The following is a 19,251-nucleotide window of genomic DNA, read 5'->3' as shown; positions in this document are numbered from 1 at the left end:
GCCAACTACTCAATACGCACGTTGGTTCTAAATATGGAAGTATAAACTGGAGGACCCAGAGAAAAATCCACACGACCACGGGGAGAGAAAACATGCAACCTAAAAATGTACACGTGTAGAGGAGTAGTGGGATGACGTCATGTCATCTATTCTAGATTTGAAGTTTTCGTGACTGCAAGGATTGATACTGTTTGTTTTTTTCGGTAAAGTCACGTAGGTAAAAAAATTACATAAATTAAATCACGACGTTTCGGAGACAACACAATCTTCCTGAAGACGGAAGCTTGTGTTGCCTCCGAAAAGGTCGTGATTTTTTTATTTTTTTACCCACGTGACTTCACCGAAAAAAACAAAGAGTATGTCATGTCATCTGTAGAGGAGTGGGATGGCGTGTAATGTGATGACGTCATGTCATCGAAGCGGCATGGTACTTAAGGGGGACCCCCTGGGACGAGGTCGCCGTGGGGAGAGAGAGGGGGGGGACGAGAGCTGAGAGATGTGCGCGTAAAGGACAGAGTTCAGGCGTGTGTAAGCGTCGAGTGTATGAGAGTGTGTAACAGTTGTGAATACACGGCATTGCAGCCCTATGTAAGAATCCTCGTCTCCGTCTAGATCTACAAGTCTCCTGGGTGTCACGTGTTACTACACTGCACGTGTGTCAGGATAGAACCCCCACGTCCTGTATCCATGAATTGAGAATACAAATTCGACATTGTGGTAAATGTAGTGGCCTCTTGTGGCTGCAGAGAATCACGTGGCCATGTTATATTAAACACATTTATCATTAGCCATGATTGTTAATTTTCGATTTAAAGCTTTCGTGACTGCAGGGTTCTTTCGGTAAAGTCACGTAGAAGGGAAATAATAAAATAATAAAATAAAACAAAATAATTCTCACGACGTTTCGGCCACAAAGCAAGCAGCCGTCCTCACGTCGTGAGAATTATTTTATTATGTTTTATTTTTATTATTGTATTATATCCCTTCTACGTGACTTTACCGAAAGAACCAAGAAGATGATTGTTAATGTTTTAAAACGCATGTTGTGCTGAATGTAGCGGCATCTTGTGGCTGCAGGGATCACGTGAATCCCGGTGCAAATAACCCGGCACATTAAATTCCATTCTCAATCCACCAATGGATAAAAGCCTCTCTCCATGCCATGGCGATCATGGGTGCTTTTTGACCATACTTCACCACGATGGTCAGTACACGTTGGTGATGGGCAGGTGGCATTCAGCATCTGGTTCAGGTAACACTCGCCACTGATGCCACTTAGACGCCACATACAAAAAACACTCACTGCATATACCGTACCCCCTGATAAGGGGTTCTCAAAAACCTGTATTCTGCCAGGAGGGAACAATGATTGCGGTGTAATTAATTACTGATTGCTGTGTAATCAGCAGACTAACGTCATGGGCTTCGAAGAAGTAACAATCTTAAAAATGCAGCAGTCATTACGTTTTTCATTTGTTTATTTTATTGTGCAACAAGTCATTTAAAATCAAAAACAGCTCAATCTCTTAAACACATTACAATGTAACAGTCGAAATATTCCACATGTAACAAGCACAGCCAAAGCAGTGTTAATGTACAAAATAGTACAGAGCAGGGCATTGTACATTTATAAAATTAACGGTTCAAAACACACACAAAATATACCTTAAGCAATAGATTTTTAAACAACATCATTGCTGTATATATTAGTCCTTATTCCACAAAATATTTTACATTAAATATGACTGGCTCATATCAATACAGTACTTAACAGTAGTTTCACATATAACCAGAGTGAAAACATAAGCAAAATATATCGGTAAACATGACATTTATAAAATTGCAGATCTTGGTTGAAGTTTTCACTTTGCATTGCACATCACACAGGAAGAACCCCAAATATAGTCCACACCAAAGGCCAGGAGCCACCATATGAAAGGAGGTAAGTTAAAATATCATATTGGTATCTGGATTGACACTTGCCGATATAGAAATTGTCCAAAATATGTACGCAATTGTTTTTGGACTGTCGGAAAACACCATGGACACGGGTCTGTTTCACCACTTTAGGCCCAGATGGTGATGGGCTAAAATTATATTTAATTTTATGCAGTGTTTATGTTTACATTATATACAAATTAAGGGGTAAACTGAAAAAAAAACCCTGATAACTCACAAAAGATCATTGTCCAAGCAGTAGGGCACTGCTGACTGTAGCCAGATTAGGCAGATGAAACAAGTAAATTATTAAGTTCATTGTGAGGCCATCTGTAGGGAGATTACATGGATTGTCATGTATTTCAATAACACCAGCTCGGGGTTGTATTAAAACGCTAATGTTGGATATCAAATTTGACCAGGGCACCTACCCCAGTTGAATCGTTCATCATCACATGGAAATCCACAAAGACATCTACACACGTAGCCATTTATTGTTACAATAAACGTGACTTATCAATGCGGCTAAAGTCCACAATGAACTCCGCTAGCCACAGGGGATGGGCAGAGTTGTCTCAAAATTAACTCAAAGTTTTGCACAGATGGATTCATTATTCTTGCTTTACTAGCGTCTACTCGGCACCTTGCAGCTCAGAAAGTTTTACAAATGTGATAGTCCACCTCTCGACTCCAAAAATGCTGGATCCAATTTGCTGTTGTTAATGGTTCTGTATAAATTTAATATTGGCACACTGCATATATATTTTCGGACATCAACAGATTGACCCGTCACCTCTGGATACACTGTCTCAGTGGCTACTGCTTTGACCACGAGGCTATCAGGCAGGCAAATGCCTTGTGCATTTGCAAGGAAATATAATAATTCATTCTCTTTCCTAGTGGTGATGTTTAAATCAAAAGCTATTGGCTGTCAGGTAACGATATACTCGTGCAATACAGTGGTGGCTCTTGCAAGAAATCATTACGTTAGAGCTATGAGCAACACAATGCAATTATAGAGATTAATAATGCCACATACAAGGCTGCTGAAGTTGCACGACTGTGGGCATTTAGTTCACGGAGCAATTCTGGGCCATCGAAGCAAAACCCAATCTGGCTCTCCACATCAAGCAACAATTCAATAAAGTATCGATCACCTAGTATATGAAGGACGAGTATTGACTGTCAAGTAAAATATAGGCTATAAGGACCTACAAATGTAAATTCCTCAACCATTAAGTGTAACGAACTGGGTAGCACGACACATTTCTTTAAAAATACCGACAGTCCATTTGCCATTACAATTACTTTTAAAGCAATTCGTCTCTTGGAAGGGTGCATAGATACTTAGGATAAAGCCGTGTCATTGAAAGATACTCAGATTAAACATTGTGCCAAATCAATTTCGATAGATTGCTTCAAGCAATGACTGTCAAAACTGACTGATTTTGTTGATAAAATCAATAAGACGCTGTGAATACTGATTACTTGGAGTTACAGTTAGTGACTTGTCTCAGAAATTGCACGGCGAACACATTACACGATGGTCACTATCTCGTCCGCGTTTCTTTTGACCTTGCTTACAATAAGCTACGGCATTAAAAGAGCCAAGGTTTTAGAATGAGGGGCACTGCAATTGTCTCGATAGGCAACCAGGTAATGTAGTAAAGATCTATTATCTTTTTGATTATTGGTGTAGATAACCATGTGACAGTAGTACTTCCACGCTCATCAATAACATGTTCACATGTTAAGCATAATAGAAAAGGACGGCTCAAATGTCAGTTGTAATGTTGTGTAGGTTTTCACGGTTGTGCCGGAAAGCTCTCCAATTCGCTGCGTTTTTGGTACGACGACAAAAGCACACTCAGACAGCTCAATTGTCAGATGGTCAAACATACTACAGTTGAGAAATATTGTCAAGGGCACCGCAACATACACAGCATTATTTATTATTAACCCCACTAAAATGTTCACCCCAAATACAACTAATCCCACATGCGCATGCATTCATCCTTTGGCTGACGATCAGCAAATGAACCTGATGGCACGCTTGAAAAAAGCAGAATTGGTGTAATACAATGACTGGGTGGGGTGTGACCAAAGATATCTCGGCGCTAATAATAAGCTCAGTGCACCCGCATGGAAATGTGAACATTGTGTACTAAATGAGACCGGTAGATAGCAGCAGTGCTTCAGACTGGTGCTCTAGCGTAAGCATGCAGTGTACCACTGTGCACAAAGTTGAACTATAATTACCCTTTAGTCACGCGGAATTTCCCCACAATACCCTGCACGCTCAATAGAGGGCGTGCAAGTGTACGTGTTTATCCACCAGACTTGACATGTTATGAGTGACATTTTTAAATATTTGTTATTTTACCGGGTAAGGCCTACTGAGATATACAGGTCTTTTTCAGCAGCGACCTGGCTCTGCGAAGTGGTTTATCACGTGGAAATGTATAGCAGTCAAATTCTCTTAAATGCGTATTGCTAAATGTGGGAGGGAAAAACCAGAGGACCCGGAGAAAAATTAAAGCAGCCACGGGGAGAACACGCAAACTCCAAATATACAGGTGTCAGGGTCGGGATCGAATGCACGACCTCTTGCATACCAGGCGAGGTAGTTAACATTTCGCTACCATGGCGCCCCATAACGTGTTGTTGCAGTAACACAGTGGTATGTTTGTTGAACTTCTTTCACACCGTACGTAGCCGACTGTGCTAATAGGTGTGACAAACGACTTGGGATAAAGCCGTGACATTGAAAGATACTCAAATTAAATGAGAAACGACTGCACAATATAATGAAAGTAACAGTCAGTTAATTTCTGGCTTCTCAATTTCATTATATTTTCACTCTGTAGTGCCTCAATCGTGATCACGTCAGATCTTAGAAGCAGGGTTTGAACCTGGTTAGTAGTTGAATGGATGACACACAGGGCATGTTGTAGACATAGGAGTGCAAAGTGGACAGAATGTTCCGGCAGTATTGCGAGTTTCTCTCTCGTGCAAGTGAATCTTTCTCCTGGTACAATGATTTCCTCCCATATGCCAAACGCTCATTAATGCGGCTCGAAGTCAAACAATAAACAACGATGATAATGAAGTGTTAAGTCACTCATTAAACACTGAAATGTCAATTAATGTAACTGGTCAAACATGCCAGTGCAGGACCCTCCTGAAAAAAGATTGGAGACTCAGTGAGCATTTTCTGGAAACATAAATGGTAAATATTTGGCATTGTTTTAATTGTATGTGAAACAGCCTAAAATGTTGTTAAAACAGCCTTAAATCCTTTCCATCTGATGATAAACCTTGGCAGCAAGCGAGCTCCTCCCATAGTAATGGGGATATTTAGCTTGCTCCGGCTACAGCTGCAATCCAGTTGATGAATGCACTGATCTGTTGACAGCGGCCAAGCAGTGGTTAGTGCAATGCACTCCGATCCCAGGTGACACGAGTTAACTTGCTGGTCATCGCTAACAGCAGTTAAGAGTGATGTCTGAACTGATCCTGGGCACACCCTCCACCAACCAGCATCACAAAGTATAGCCAAACAACCCCCATGATCGAAAGGTTTGGAGGTTATCATCCAGCAGTGGATTAATAAATGGCAGTATATATTATATTGCATTAAAATTGTTTCACAGGCTCGTATGATGGGCTTTTTAGAGACACATCCGTTTTGATATGCGGGCCAGTGTTCCACCCACACCATGAACATGGGCTAATGAAACGGCAGCCGGCTCAGGCCAATGGGAAATCTAGCCCTGGCAGATTATGCTCTCTTGGGTCACGCTTGAGCCCAGGTGGAATTATCATCTTGGCAAGCAGAGAAGGCTTTCACTGGACACTGTGCTTTCTGCTGGTCCTCTGAAGAGCTGGCAATCGATCATAGATAATCAAAGTCAGTCCCTAAGTCTTGACGGAAATTGACATTCACACTTTTGTTCCAAGGATTCCTGCAGTTACCCGCCATTCAATACACTAATTGTTTAAATGTGCAAAGAAAAAAACTGCTTGCACAATCTGCCGAAATTTCCTGGCAACCATTATTATATTAGTGCCTTTCATAAACATCCAAGGGACACATTCTTTGGGTCTTTCGGTAAAGCCACGTAGATAGAAAAAAATATCAAAATATTAGCAATATCACGACGTTTCGATCGCAACACAAGTGATCTTCTTCAGGTTAAAAAAGAGGGGGAAATCTGCCGAGGCAGGCTGTTTATAAGTGTTGGTGGCAGCAACAGCCTGGGAATGACTGCATCGTGCCACGTGATGTAACGTTTACTTTAACGGTGGTGCAATGCCGTTCACCATGCCAGGCATATGTGTGCCAGTCACAACCAAGACTGTAGTCCAAATGTGTACATTACAACTAAAGCAATAGCAAATAACACATAATTGAGTAATTATGGTCTAGTGTCCACTTAAAATGAATATTGACCCTCACCAGGGTAAAGGACATTCCATAACTGCGCATCATTAAATGGCGATGTGTATCATGTTTGCGAGATTAAAAAGAAAATCTGCACTGCTCGATAAGACTATACGCAGTATGGTGTAGAAAGTGGCTCATCGTTAATGTCACATTGACAATTACGGAGGCTGCATAGCCCATCACAAGCTCTCCTCGCCCGGTGATTGTCCGTACGGAATGCTACATTTAACTGATAAATTATTCAACCATTAGCTGGAGCAGTCTGCTGTGTCACCCAACCACCGCGGCTCATTTTGCTGCCTGATACACATCAGTCGAGGTGCCTCACATGATAATGTGCGTGTGCGCCGTGACCAGCGGCATCCACATCGAACATTACCAAATAATCTACGAACAAGTAACATTTAAGATTGACATCGTCTGTAAAGACCTGTATAAGTGTTTAGATTTGACAGTTTTTCTAACAGAGGTTTGTACGTTTAATTATTTTAAGGGTTATAAAAAGCCCATCTGTCTATTTCCTTTTATAAAGCATATATGCCGACTGCTCTTGAAATAACCTTGAGATTAGGTTGTATTTAAATGATATAAAAGACCAACGCGTATCGTGTATGTGATGTAAATTACCAGACGGGTGAGTAAGTTCTAGCACAAAGTCTGTGCCAACAAGCCTTTGAGGACGCCGTGTATATGTGCATATAGAGACACAATTTCAGGAGTATATAACAGCACAAAGTCCAAGGGCCAGATTCTGTTATTGACAAATGTAAATTTCAGTCAGTTTATGTCAAAATGTTCCGAGGTCTCTGTATCAATAGCTGGGCAAATCGATGAAGTGTTGCAGACAATTTGTTAAGGTGGGAATCTGGCCCAAAGTCTTTCCATGCTCAAGTGTGCGATGGGCGGCAGTGCTCATTGCTGTTGACGGTTTGCAGCCAGCGATGGATATTTCAACGACCCGAAAGTCGATCAGTTCATCCATGGGCTAACAATTTCTGACTTACTACCAACTCGCATTATCAAGGTGCTATTCATTTTCATGACCTCACAGGGATTGTGAGGCTGTCGCTCATGATCGGGATTTAAAGTCGTGTCGTGATTAAAAGCTTGTCGCTCTCAGTGCCAAGTTTTAATTCTACAAATGTGCACTATTTATATCAAAATTTAAGTCACGGCCAAACATTAAAAAGCCGGTATTTGAGACAAGTCAACATGTACGTCACTGCTTCTGGATAGTGTAAGTCTACACAAATTGCCTCCATACAAAGTGGTGAATGTAGTTTTCAGAATCACAGTCAACAAACCTGAATAGCTCACAACAGAGTGAATATGTAAACGATTTAACAAGAGCCGCATGAAAACATCACCTCTACAACTGATCATTTTAATGATGTTGCTTGGATTGTTCCACAGTGATAGAGAGGCTTTGGGATGCATGGAGGGGTCTAAAGGCATGCCGGGAGAGAGTCTTGAAGTCAGGCTGAGGACAAGGCAGTCATACGCAGACAGCCAGGGGGGCCACACATTGGCATGGGGAGACATACGCAGGCTACCTAAGACGCTCTTAGGCAAGTGAAGGCGTGGGGAGAGAAGCGGGCACACAAAGACATATAAGCCGGGACAAAGGGGAGACACCGTGAAATGCTTAATTCCAATGTACACTCACCCACTGCCACATTGCTGATACAACACGGACAATGCTGTTGAACCCAGCACAATTTAAAAAATAAGTGCAAACGTGCACCAGAGAGTGAGTTGTATTTAAGTGCAATCACAGAGGAGTACAATTAGTTCACCACTTTTTGTTCTGGCCACGAAGAACGCACAGGGTCTGCAGAGCGGTGCACACGAGCAAAACACGCGTAGCAGCAATAACCGGCATCAGCTGTGCGTGCGCAGTGAAGCGGTGGCGTTGCGGTTAACACACACCGCTACCAGTCACAGTGACCAAGGTTTACTGCGGACCATATGTCCAACATTGGTGGCAGTTGGTAGATGAATTTAGCCTGTGGCCTCTCTTTGGTTGAATTAGCTTGCAACCAGGTACCTGCCGCGTGGGTACGGTCAACTCCAGTGCTGGGAGAAATATTGGCGTTGGTCAAACCTAAACTAAACTATTTATTTATTTAACCAGGTAAGGCCCACCGAGCTATGTAGCTGGCCACAAATCACAGCTCAACGAAGTGGATTATCATGTGGAAACTTATAGCAAACTTATAAACGTTTGTTTCTAAATGTGGGGAGGAAAAAACTGGAGGAACCGGAGAAAAATCCATGTGACCACGGGGAGAGACACGAAAACCCTAAATATACAGGCGTCTGGGTCGGGATCGAATCCACGACCTCTTGCATACCAGGCAAAGTAGTTTACATTTCGCCACCGTGGCACCGAGTTGTGCATTATGTTATCCGTAACAGGCGCTTCTTAATGGCACTTGCCCTGGCAATGTAAACAGGAGATAGTTTCTACTTGTGCAATGCATATCATCCTATTGCCACTTTCACACAATCTGTTTGAATAACAAGAATAAAAAAATACCCCTTGTAATTGTAAAATGTATTTACAGATGAATTTACAGAGTGTTTACAATTGCAAATGGCTGTCCGTAGTGCACAGGAAAGCTGGTTTGCTCTACAGCGGTTGTGCTATGAAGATTCAGTCAATGTGCATCAGTGCATGTTATTTAGTCTGTGTGCAGAAGCAAGTTTAAACAAGCGGGTTTGTTATAGTGGTTTTAAGGCATTGCATGTGTGTATCCAGGCTCTTTAAGATACACACACGAACTCAATGGAATAACACTGGTCAACAAACAAAAACATTTTTTTCTGGCCTGGACTTTTGCAGCTGTTTTAGACTAATTTCAGGGTGCCGATTCCAAATCTGATCTCAGATTTGCTCTATCACATCTCATTTTTATGCTATCGGCATACCCCATTTTCATTGATTTTACCCGAAATTAACTCTGTCACTTATGATTGCAAGTTGTTGCGAGTCAGTGACTGCTTTAGTGTTAAAATATGGTGCTGTATTTTTAGGATAGTGTGTTTATAATATCATTTTATGTAGATATCCACATTTAATATTTTTCTTCTGCAGTTTTTATTGAAAATGCAATATTTGATATCTCAAAAACCTGATGTGATAGAAAAAACTGATGCCAGATTTGGAATCAGCACCCCAAAATTACCTTAAAACCGTTGGAATACCTTATGCCAGAAAAAGTGTGTTGACCAGTGTAATTGCTGATTTAGCAGTCGATGGTGTACCCACCGTCTGTAACATCTCTCCATAGCATGGACGTTCTGATCTAAGCATAAGCATAAAACTACATAACATCACCTCCACGATAGCACGCTACACTTATTCAAAACATGTTTTACCATTCAAGCTTTCCATTTTCATGCTCACGGGCACCCTCTGGGATGGACCGAGCATGACTTCACAATCGCTCGTCGTTCTGGAATTCCAGTGGCTTTAGCGGTGGCATGCTGAGTTTAATAGTGCCATTTATTTATCGAGAAATCCCCGTTAAGTGCCATGCATCAAGATTACCACATAAGAGGCGACATTTTTTTTCCATCGTTGGCAGGCTCAGTTCATTGGCTCCTAAACCGATCATACTGGATTAAGTAATTAAAGTTAATCGATGAATATAAGTGGCTCTTAGCCAAAAGGGTCTTATCCACTTGGCCAAAGTGTGTTGTGTACTTTGACCTCCCATTCGATGATTCTTAAAAGAGGTATAACTATCTGCTTCTGTAAATTACATAATTGTTATGAAAGTAAATAAATAAATTGCTTGAATGGGTACCTAAAATAAAATAGCGTTTCATCCAAAAACCTCCAGGTATTGCTGATAGTTGCTGCCCAGAAGCATTTGTTTAAATAGGAAAACCAATGATGGGCTTTGACTTCACCGAGGCTCATTGGTAACAGCGTGGGCTATAAAACTAATGCCATTGAGCCCCCCTGGATGTTATCGCCATCTGTGAGCAATGTTTTCTCATTCTACCATGGGATAAAATAGATCCAATCCATGATGACACCTTAAAAACATTACAATCACTTCCCTGTTGACTACATGTGAGACACAACATGGTTGACAATTCATCCACAACATCAAGGCTTATAAAGCTATGTTAAGCCTGATTGACATATACAGTTTGCATCTGTCAACAAAAACCCCCCCTTAAAACTGAATGTATATACAGGATAAACATAATAACCCCTCGGGCAGAGAATGGACATTTCATTTAAAGTTTAGTGTATTAGTTACAAGGCAGTTTAGTAATGAACATAGTTGCAAACTATATTCAGCCTAGCAGCTTCGAAGCCACTGCCAACAGAGTCGTTGGCACGAAGAGCAGCGAGGTAAAATCGCTGCGGTGCACATTTGACCCTTGTTAGGGACGTTGCAACACAGCAGTGTACAAGTTTGCCTTCCTGAAACTTGGGGCTTCTCCGTCGCAATGGCCCATTCTAAGCCCCGAAACCTCATGCTTAAAAAGTGTAAACACCATTTTATTTCACTTGAGCCTATTTCATAAATAACTAACATACAAGTGAAACAAAAATCATGCATATTTTAAGAGAAAGTAGGCTAAAACTACGGACTTAACCTTATACGCATGACCCAGACGTGGCAGGGAGGCTCAGAAGTCTAATGTCCATGTTACACTGGTCGTGCCAAACTCGACACTAAGGAGATCTTAAACCTGGTCGCCACGTAACCATTTTTACAAACCTACAACAGAGTGATGATGATTATTTCAATTGGTCTCTGAAGTCACTCCCTGAATGAGCTAAGAGCGTTTTGTTTCAAAGCGTACTATTGTTTCACATGATACCAGCACAACAAAAGCATAGTAAAGCATAGCCTGGTGAATAGACCAATCAGTGATGACAATGACATCCTTGTTTGATTGATGTCTCGCACCTAGCAATTCAATCAGTCCACTGGGAAATTACCCAACGCTTCTCTCGGCTTCTGAAGACACCGTCACCAAAGTTAAGAGTGAACCACTGGTTTCAATACACAGCAATTTAAGCGATAATCTCTCTGTGTGTCGCTCTGTAAACTTTGCAGTGCGGACCAGTAATTAGGTTTTTAATCCACACTTTCACGGACAGTGACTTTGGTCATCTTGACCATCGTGTAAACAAGTAATAACACCGTTTCATTTGAGCGCACCGCATCTATCGATTAATAGGCAACTATGAGAGATTGGCCGAAAGCACAGCTGAAAAAATAAAGAGTGAAAATCCAGTACTCCCGTAAGCTATGCCTATGGGCAAATGTTCGACCGGGGTTTTCATCTCACAGACATGTCATCAATTCCACAATGCGACACATTGTGGAATGCACACATTGTGCTTATGCAGGGAGAATCAATATATACAATATAAGAAACTGTTCAAATATGTAAATAGAAACCTCAAAAGCTTTGTCATTAACACTGCCGTATTGCAGAAAAATATACGTTCAGACCAACATTTCCGGCAATCATCTTTCGTCAGTACGGCGAGAGAGTGGCAGTGATCAATTAAAACAATATGAACGAATTAATAAGCAATAAACAGGCAAGAGTAAAAATAACTTAACATTCCAGTCCATCGACCGATGGGTCTTGAGGACCAATGTCATGCCACAGTGGATGCTTCAGCGGCCACGCTCAAGGCCGGCTTCGACTCTCACGCTCTCATCAGTCAGCCCCGTTGAAGAAATGCTGAGCATACAACTTAACGCGCAAGCGATAAAATAAATTATTTGGTGATATTCCGCATTGGCGGTGGTGCACAAGCACAAACAACGAAAAAACTCAACACGTTTGTCGCCTTAAATGGAGATGCACGAGGTGACATTTCGGGCAATGGCGCTTCTTCACATCACCTGACGTGCTATGGGCAGTGCTAACGATGCGTGTGGCAGTGGTGAATTCTTTATACGCGATGAGAGGTATAAGGCAGCGAAACGACGAGGCTTCCTTTTTGTTCGTGCCGAGTACACAACCGTCAATGCAGTCCCTTCGTTCGTACTCACTCGTCTCGCTTATGCCCCTGTGCTGTTTCCGTTCCGTTGTAATAAAGATGAATTGAGTGGAACATTACAAAATTATATCGTCCATTATTCGAGCTTTATACATGTAAAAATAACCCACCACAACTATTCCCTTTACAAGAACGGGCCCTGGGTTGGCACGCTAAACGAAGCTTCTCACACTCACAAGACCAGGTCCGAAGACAGCCAGAGCATGAGCAGAGGCTGCACGGCGGCGATGGCCACGGTGAGGTACATGCGCAGGCGGCCCGCGGAGACGCTCTGCGCCCTGCCCGCCACGTCCATGTCCGGCAGGATCTTCAGCCTCATCGTCTGGATCTGCGCGGCATTGGCAAAACAACGGGGAATCACAAGGTGGACCGTGACTGGCAGTGGGACGCTGAAATGATTGCGGCCCACGTGCAGGATGGAAGAGAGCAGGTCACCACCAAGTCAGACATTTGATCAGGTACCCAGAGGTCGTGTACATGACCAAATCAGAGCGTAAGACCAAACCCATCAGGAATGCACTTGATAGCATTTACCTGCCAATTGGAAAGCATTTCATCATCGAATCCATTACTTGTCAAGTTCTGTAAGGAATGTGTGACGTTTAAAAACGTCATGCGGAGTGTGTAACTTGGCCTATAAGAGATTGGCATTGTGCTGTGCGCTGGCTGTCAAGGTCAAACATTGGGAATTATAATTGTGAAAAAAACCACATGTTCTGTGGAGGCTGGGTATTAACTTAAATACAACGTAAGAATTTTCAGTGGCCACATCTACTGTACGTATGCTTGAAGCAATACAGGCAGTCGCACTGTGTGACAGGCCACCTAGCAAGCAGCGCCACGTATATCTGTGGATACCAGCGACAGACGAATGACACACCCGAAGAGAGTGAACAACGATATGCTTTGCGCTTTGAGTGCGGTCGCTACCGGATGCGTAATTACCATGAACAAAAGAAATGCACAGGAATTCCATGAGAGGGCCACGTAGTAGCCACAACGTCCAAGCAGCAGACCAGCCAGCACGCTAAGCACAATCCTGGGACAAACACACACCACCCACCACGACACGCAATTAAACACAAGACGCCCAAACGTATTAACAGCACTATCATCAGTATCATCACACACACACACGTAACACTAGGAATGAAGACATACAAAACATTTAATGAAATGCATTATCTGCAGTGTTATGTCCATGATTGTCATTAACCAACAAGTATAATCAAATTTCGATTTAAAGCTTTCGTGACTGCAGGGATTCATCTTCTTGGTTCTTTCGGTAAAGTCACGTCTGTCGGGGAGACGCTGTCTCCCCGACAGACCTGGTCTTCACCTGAGGACGGCTGCTTGTGTTGTGGCTGAAACGTCGTGAGAATTGTATTTCATTATGTAAAATCTGTATTATTTTATTATTTCCCTTCTACGTGACTTTACCGAAAGAACCAAGAAGATGCCTCACGCTTGTTTGAGCATCTGTGAAAAAGAGCTTTACGGCTCATCGGATTCCTTTCTAAACAAATAAATATTCTCATTCCGAGCAGGCAAGCACACTTTGTCTTTAATTTCACATTTCAATGAACACGGACAGCGTAATCTTAAAAGTGCGTTGAGAGGATTCGCATTCAACGTGAGCATCACTGGAGAGCATAAGTGGCCGGGTGAACTGATGGTCAGAGCACGGAGAGCCGGCACACCGCCGATTTCCTCGGCTGGAATGTCCCAGAGTCGGTGCGTGCCACAATGCCCTCCCCTAATTTGGCATAAGCACTTCTTTATATCTGCGTTTCATCCAAACATCAAACGGTCCTCAACAGCCCCCCCCCCCCCCTTTTCCAGCTTGTCTTCCCTGGCAAAAAAACTCACCGTCAAGATTGATGGAAAAGGTATCTTCCTCTTTGTTTTATAGCAAGTGGAAGGAGGGCAAAATTGATTTAGCCAAGGATCTGGTTCACTCGGACAGGAATATTGATACTTTTGAAATGAACAAAAAGCTTAATATTTATAAAAAAATTATTATAAATAAAAAATACTTACAAATCACGAGTGCACTGGCCTCAGCCCAGTTTGGACATTTCTTACGTGAACAACCACCTCTATAAATCTTGACTTAAAGCTTTCGTGACTGTAGTTTTGTAAACCCTCCGATAGAAACACAATCTTACACATGTACACAATACTCCAGGCTTCCCAGGATAAGCACAGTACCCAAAATTACAGTATAATAACTTTGAGAGGGTATTGTGGGTGGACCTTTGGAGTGGGTGGAAACCTGGAATGCACTTGGCACGTCAGATCTAAATCAGCTTCTCTGAAATGAACACAATTTACATTTTGGGCACTTTTTTATTATACAAAAAAACCCAAATGTGTACAAGGGCATTCCCCTGACAGCCCACACGGCCCCCTCCTCCACAGCTCTCTTCAGACATGCATCCACGCATCTTGGTCAGGCCCAGTGACACAAAACTTATACATCCCGCACCTCCGATTAGCACGGTGGGCTACGTACAGTGCGAAAGAAGTTCAACATAGATCTCATACATCTTTTGCCTCTTGAATGGAACTTGCCATAACTTTATCGCTTGAGCACTAAAATAATCCTTTGTTGACTATCACTAAACCACAATTGATGCTTTTACAAATTGTATGCACTGCTCATAAATTATGCACATTGGATGATTGGAATTGATTGGAAGGAGCATGGTTTTTCATCACGCTAGGATGTCTATATCACGGCTACAGTGGTATACCCTGGGTCGATTGTTGAGCCTTATGGAACATATTCTTTCACCGCACAAGGTCCACCTTCCTCTCATAACCCCCTGCACCTCCACCCACCCCGGTTTGACTGCCACACAATGAACATCTCTACAGCAGGGTCAGAGGCGTAGCTAGGATATTTTGCGCCCGGGGACGAACTATAAAATTGGCGCCCCCCCCCCGTTTAATCACATTTTCCTATTACATAGAATAAGGAATAACAATTTAAATTTTAATGAAACATTGTATTTAAAGAAGCAAATTTATAGAAATTATATTACATGGCTCACTCAGTCACTGTCGTAGACTGGTTGACATAGTCTACAAAAGATTAATTTTTCTTGATTTCACTGTCGCAAACTGGTCAATCACGTAATCAAAATCTGTTTTTTGCAATGTTTCTCTTTCAACGCTAAGAAGAGCAAGATCGCTGAGACGATCTTGTCCCATTGAAGCACGCAAATACGACAAAATAAGTTTCAATTTGCTGAATGACCGCTCACAGCTTGCAATTGAAACTGCTATTGTTAATACAATTTGCAGTGAAATTCGCAAATTCGGAAATATGTCGTCTCCATAAAACACAATAAAACTAAGAAGATCCAAAGGAGTTTCTGGTAGAACTTCATTCCGGTTACTGAGCAGCATTTTGCAATCTCCAATTTCTGTGAAAAGTTCGTGGCCATTGATGTCGGTGTCATAGAAATTTCCAAAATATGTGCAATTTAGACGAATTGCATCGACATCTGTGTCGGTTAGAAGAGTTTTGACGTCCAGCAGAAATCCATATTTTGTCTTCAGGTCTTTTAGTCGTAAAAACCGTGTTAACATCTCCTGTTGAAGTCGATAAAGTACGCTCTTCATAACGCGCACAATTTCTTCTTCTGCTGAAAGTCCTGCATCTCTTGCCAGTTCTCCTGGCATCTTCTTCTGTCCACATCTATCCCCCAGGCTGTGCATCTTGTTTTGGCGTTTTCTACAGCAACTTGGCTCAAATCATCACGAAGCTTGACAAATTCATGCTCCAAAGATTCAAGATCAGTTGCTGCTTCCTTGAAGTTCATAGTAGGATCCTGTTGTATCTATGCCCCGTTTTCCAAAAATTCCTGTAAGCGCTTCTGAACACGATACATTTTTCCAAGAATGACATTCTAGAAATGTAATAAAACTATGAAGTTAAAATTGAATACGCATGCCTGTAACTGTTCTGCATCGCTTTTGGTTTCAGGCGTTATAGTTACGTCCTCCGATAATTTGTCTAGCAGCCCTACTAGTTCATCCAGTCCTTCATAGATAGCTTTAACAGCTTCTGATCGTGCACTCCAGCATGTTTCAGACTCCCACTTTACTGTGATGGGCACATCTTTTTTAACTCTTCCCAACGAATTGTTGAACGAGAGAAAAACAAATATATACTTTCAACTGTTCCAAAAAATTTGACGAAATGTGGATCCTGTTTAGCTGAGTGTACTCCTGCTAAGTTTAAGCTGTGCTTGTCACAGTTGACAATGCTCTGTGATTTTGTCACATATTCGTTGTTGAAGGCCGGATATATGCCCAGTCATCACAGCAGCATTGTCATAACATTGTGCCCGACAGTCGGCTTGAGGTATGTTGTCAGATTTAAGTCTTTCGACGATGACTCTTTCTAGGCTTGCTGCATCTTTTGCATGTATATCAATATAACCTAAAAAAAAATATTTGATAGTTACTTTTTTAGTTTCAAAATCCACATCCACAAATCTTATGACCTGAGAAAGCTGTTCCCGATGTCTTAGATCAGGAGTTGAGTCAAGTAAGATACCGTAGTACTTGTTTTTTCCTGATATCACTCAACAATTGGTTCTTTACAGTCGACGCAAGTATGTGGATGAATTCATTCTGGATTTCCGGTGACAAATAAGAAACTGATCCCGGATTTTCTCCTGCGTGCTGTACGTGTTTTGCTAACAATGGGTCATACTGCGCAACGAGTTTTATCAGCGCAATAATTTTTCCAACATTTTAATCCTCATCCGCACTCAAATTTTCCTCATGGCCACGTAGTGCCAAATTTTGTGAAACCAGAAACTTAATACAGGTGAGTATTCTTTGCAATATATCTCGCCAACGTTGTTTTTCCAAATGAATCTGAGCTTGAACCACTGCGTCAATTCCAGTACCATCAATTATCCTTCGTTCGGCTTCCTTCCATGCAGTAAAAGCTGTGCGGTGGCTAGGATTGTTTTCATGAGAATTTCGTTTTTCTGGCTTTCTCCACTTGTTGAAACCGTTTGTTAACTCAAACGAAGCTCGTGAGTTTGAACTCGATGATGTAAATAATAGACAACAAAAACAGTAAGCAGCTTTATTGATTGGTGAATATAATAGCCACGAACGATTCACTTCCTCTCCGTTCGCTAGTCGGCGTTTAAACCATGCTGATGTAATTGAACGTGCGTGGGCTGCTCTGACTGCTGCAGCCGCCTGGAGCGTGGTGGTGTCACTAATAAGAAATAAAAATAGGCCGTCGTAGTTACTGTCACCAAAAAACAGACCAGTGACTAAGGCTGAAAGACTGCGCCTGTCTGTTGTTTAGGACGTTCTTCCATGTAAGTTCTTAATAGGCGCGCGTACCAAAATGTAATTACATGACATGTAGGCTGTGTGTGGCGGGATACATAAACTTTTAGGTTGAGGTGTAGATTTGTGCAGCAGTTTCAGGCTGCCGCGCCCGCCGCAATAAGTTATGTAACGTTGTAAGCCTCATTTTGGCGCCCCTTTACCTTGGCGCCCGGGGACATATGTACCCCCCTGCCCCCCCCTCGCTACGCCTCTGAGCAGGGTGCAGAGAGCACTGCAGAGCCACGCTCACTCCACTCGAGGCATCAAGAAGGGATCTTAGAAAGTAGTTTTAATATATCACAATCTGCAGGCCCTTCTCTACAACGGGGTTAATATGCGGCTCTGTGAAAGTTCCACGTTGACACATCTCAAGACATGTATGTTGAACGTCTTTCACACCTTACGTAGTCAACCGCGCTGATCAGAGATGCAAGGAAAGTACAACAAACTAAATACAAAAAGCAGTTTTAAAGAAATTAGTTTTTAATCTAGATTTACAGGTGCATAGCTCCAGTGGCTTCCGAATATATATCGGAAGGAAGAGCATTCCAGACGGCCGCAGAAGCGCATCTGAAAGCGCGCGATGCAGTGAGGGGTCTTTATTTTTCGATTTAAAGCTTTCGTGACTGCAGGGATTCATCTTCTTGGTTCTTTCGGTAAAGTTACGTAGAAGGGAAATAATAAAATAATAAAACAGTATTATGTTTAATTTTTTATTATTTTATTATTTCCCTTCTACGTGACCTTACCGAAAGAACCAAGAAGATGAGGGGTCTTTGTTCGATGGCCAGTTAAAAGCCGCTGCCGCGAGGATGACCGGAGTTTCGTGTGGTGGTTTCGCTCCTTGACGTGACACCGATAGCATGCAATCGGAATAACGTTAGGAAAGGAGCCCGCCGCGAGACAAAAAGTGTCGAGAACAACGGAGGTGTGTAAGTTAACTCTGCCGAGAGGTGCGACTCACCCGACGTACTTGTAGCCCGCGTACGCCATGATCTCGGGGATGTCCATGGGCACGCGCAGAGCGGCCAGGTAGAGCCCCAGGGTGACGAGAAGCACCTCCACCAAGAGCCACGTCAAAGCCATGTTGGTGCGCGTCCAAAGCACGTCGGGGCAAAACCTGCACACGTTTGCAGCGCGCAGCGGAGGAGGGTGGAGCGCGTGTGCGACGCTGCGTCGATTTAGGGGGTTCCAAATCGATTCTAAAGCACTGGGTAACTGCATCGAATCACATTGTGGACATTGATTATGTAATGTTTGTGCAATATCGGTTTTTTTTCATTTTAATTAAGGATCAAGGGGGAAAATTAACCAAGACAGAATATACAAATCATACAGACTAAATGAGTCAGACGTCTCTAACAAGACAGAGTATATACAGGGCATGAGGATGCTTTCTTCCAGATATTTTGACACGTAAAGTTGAGCTATCTACCTCTGCGACACT

General features: G+C 42.4%; 1 protein-coding gene across 1 annotated transcript in view; it reads right to left on the bottom strand.

The window, feature by feature from the left end:
- Nucleotides 1-1,460: 1,460 nt before the first annotated feature.
- Nucleotides 1,461-19,251, bottom strand: part of LOC144729602 (protein YIF1B-like) — a 36,096-nt gene continuing 18,305 nt past the window's right edge. Inside the window, exons 6-8 of the mRNA XM_078609973.1 lie at nt 18,769-18,924; nt 13,380-13,473; nt 1,461-12,762 (exon numbers count right to left, since the gene is read on the bottom strand). Coding sequence (XP_078466099.1) covers nt 12,607-12,762; nt 13,380-13,473; nt 18,769-18,924 — 406 coding nt within the window. The 3' untranslated portion in view covers nt 1,461-12,606. The remainder of the gene's footprint in view (nt 12,763-13,379; nt 13,474-18,768; nt 18,925-19,251) is intronic.

This window comes from Lampetra planeri, chromosome 33 (assembly GCF_965212315.1).
Source record: "Lampetra planeri chromosome 33, kcLamPlan1.2.h2, whole genome shotgun sequence".
In the NCBI taxonomy this organism is placed as follows: Eukaryota; Metazoa; Chordata; class Hyperoartia; order Petromyzontiformes; family Petromyzontidae; genus Lampetra; species Lampetra planeri.
The sequence above is the reverse complement of the archived record's forward strand: the minus strand, read 5'-3'. Positions and strand labels throughout refer to the sequence as shown.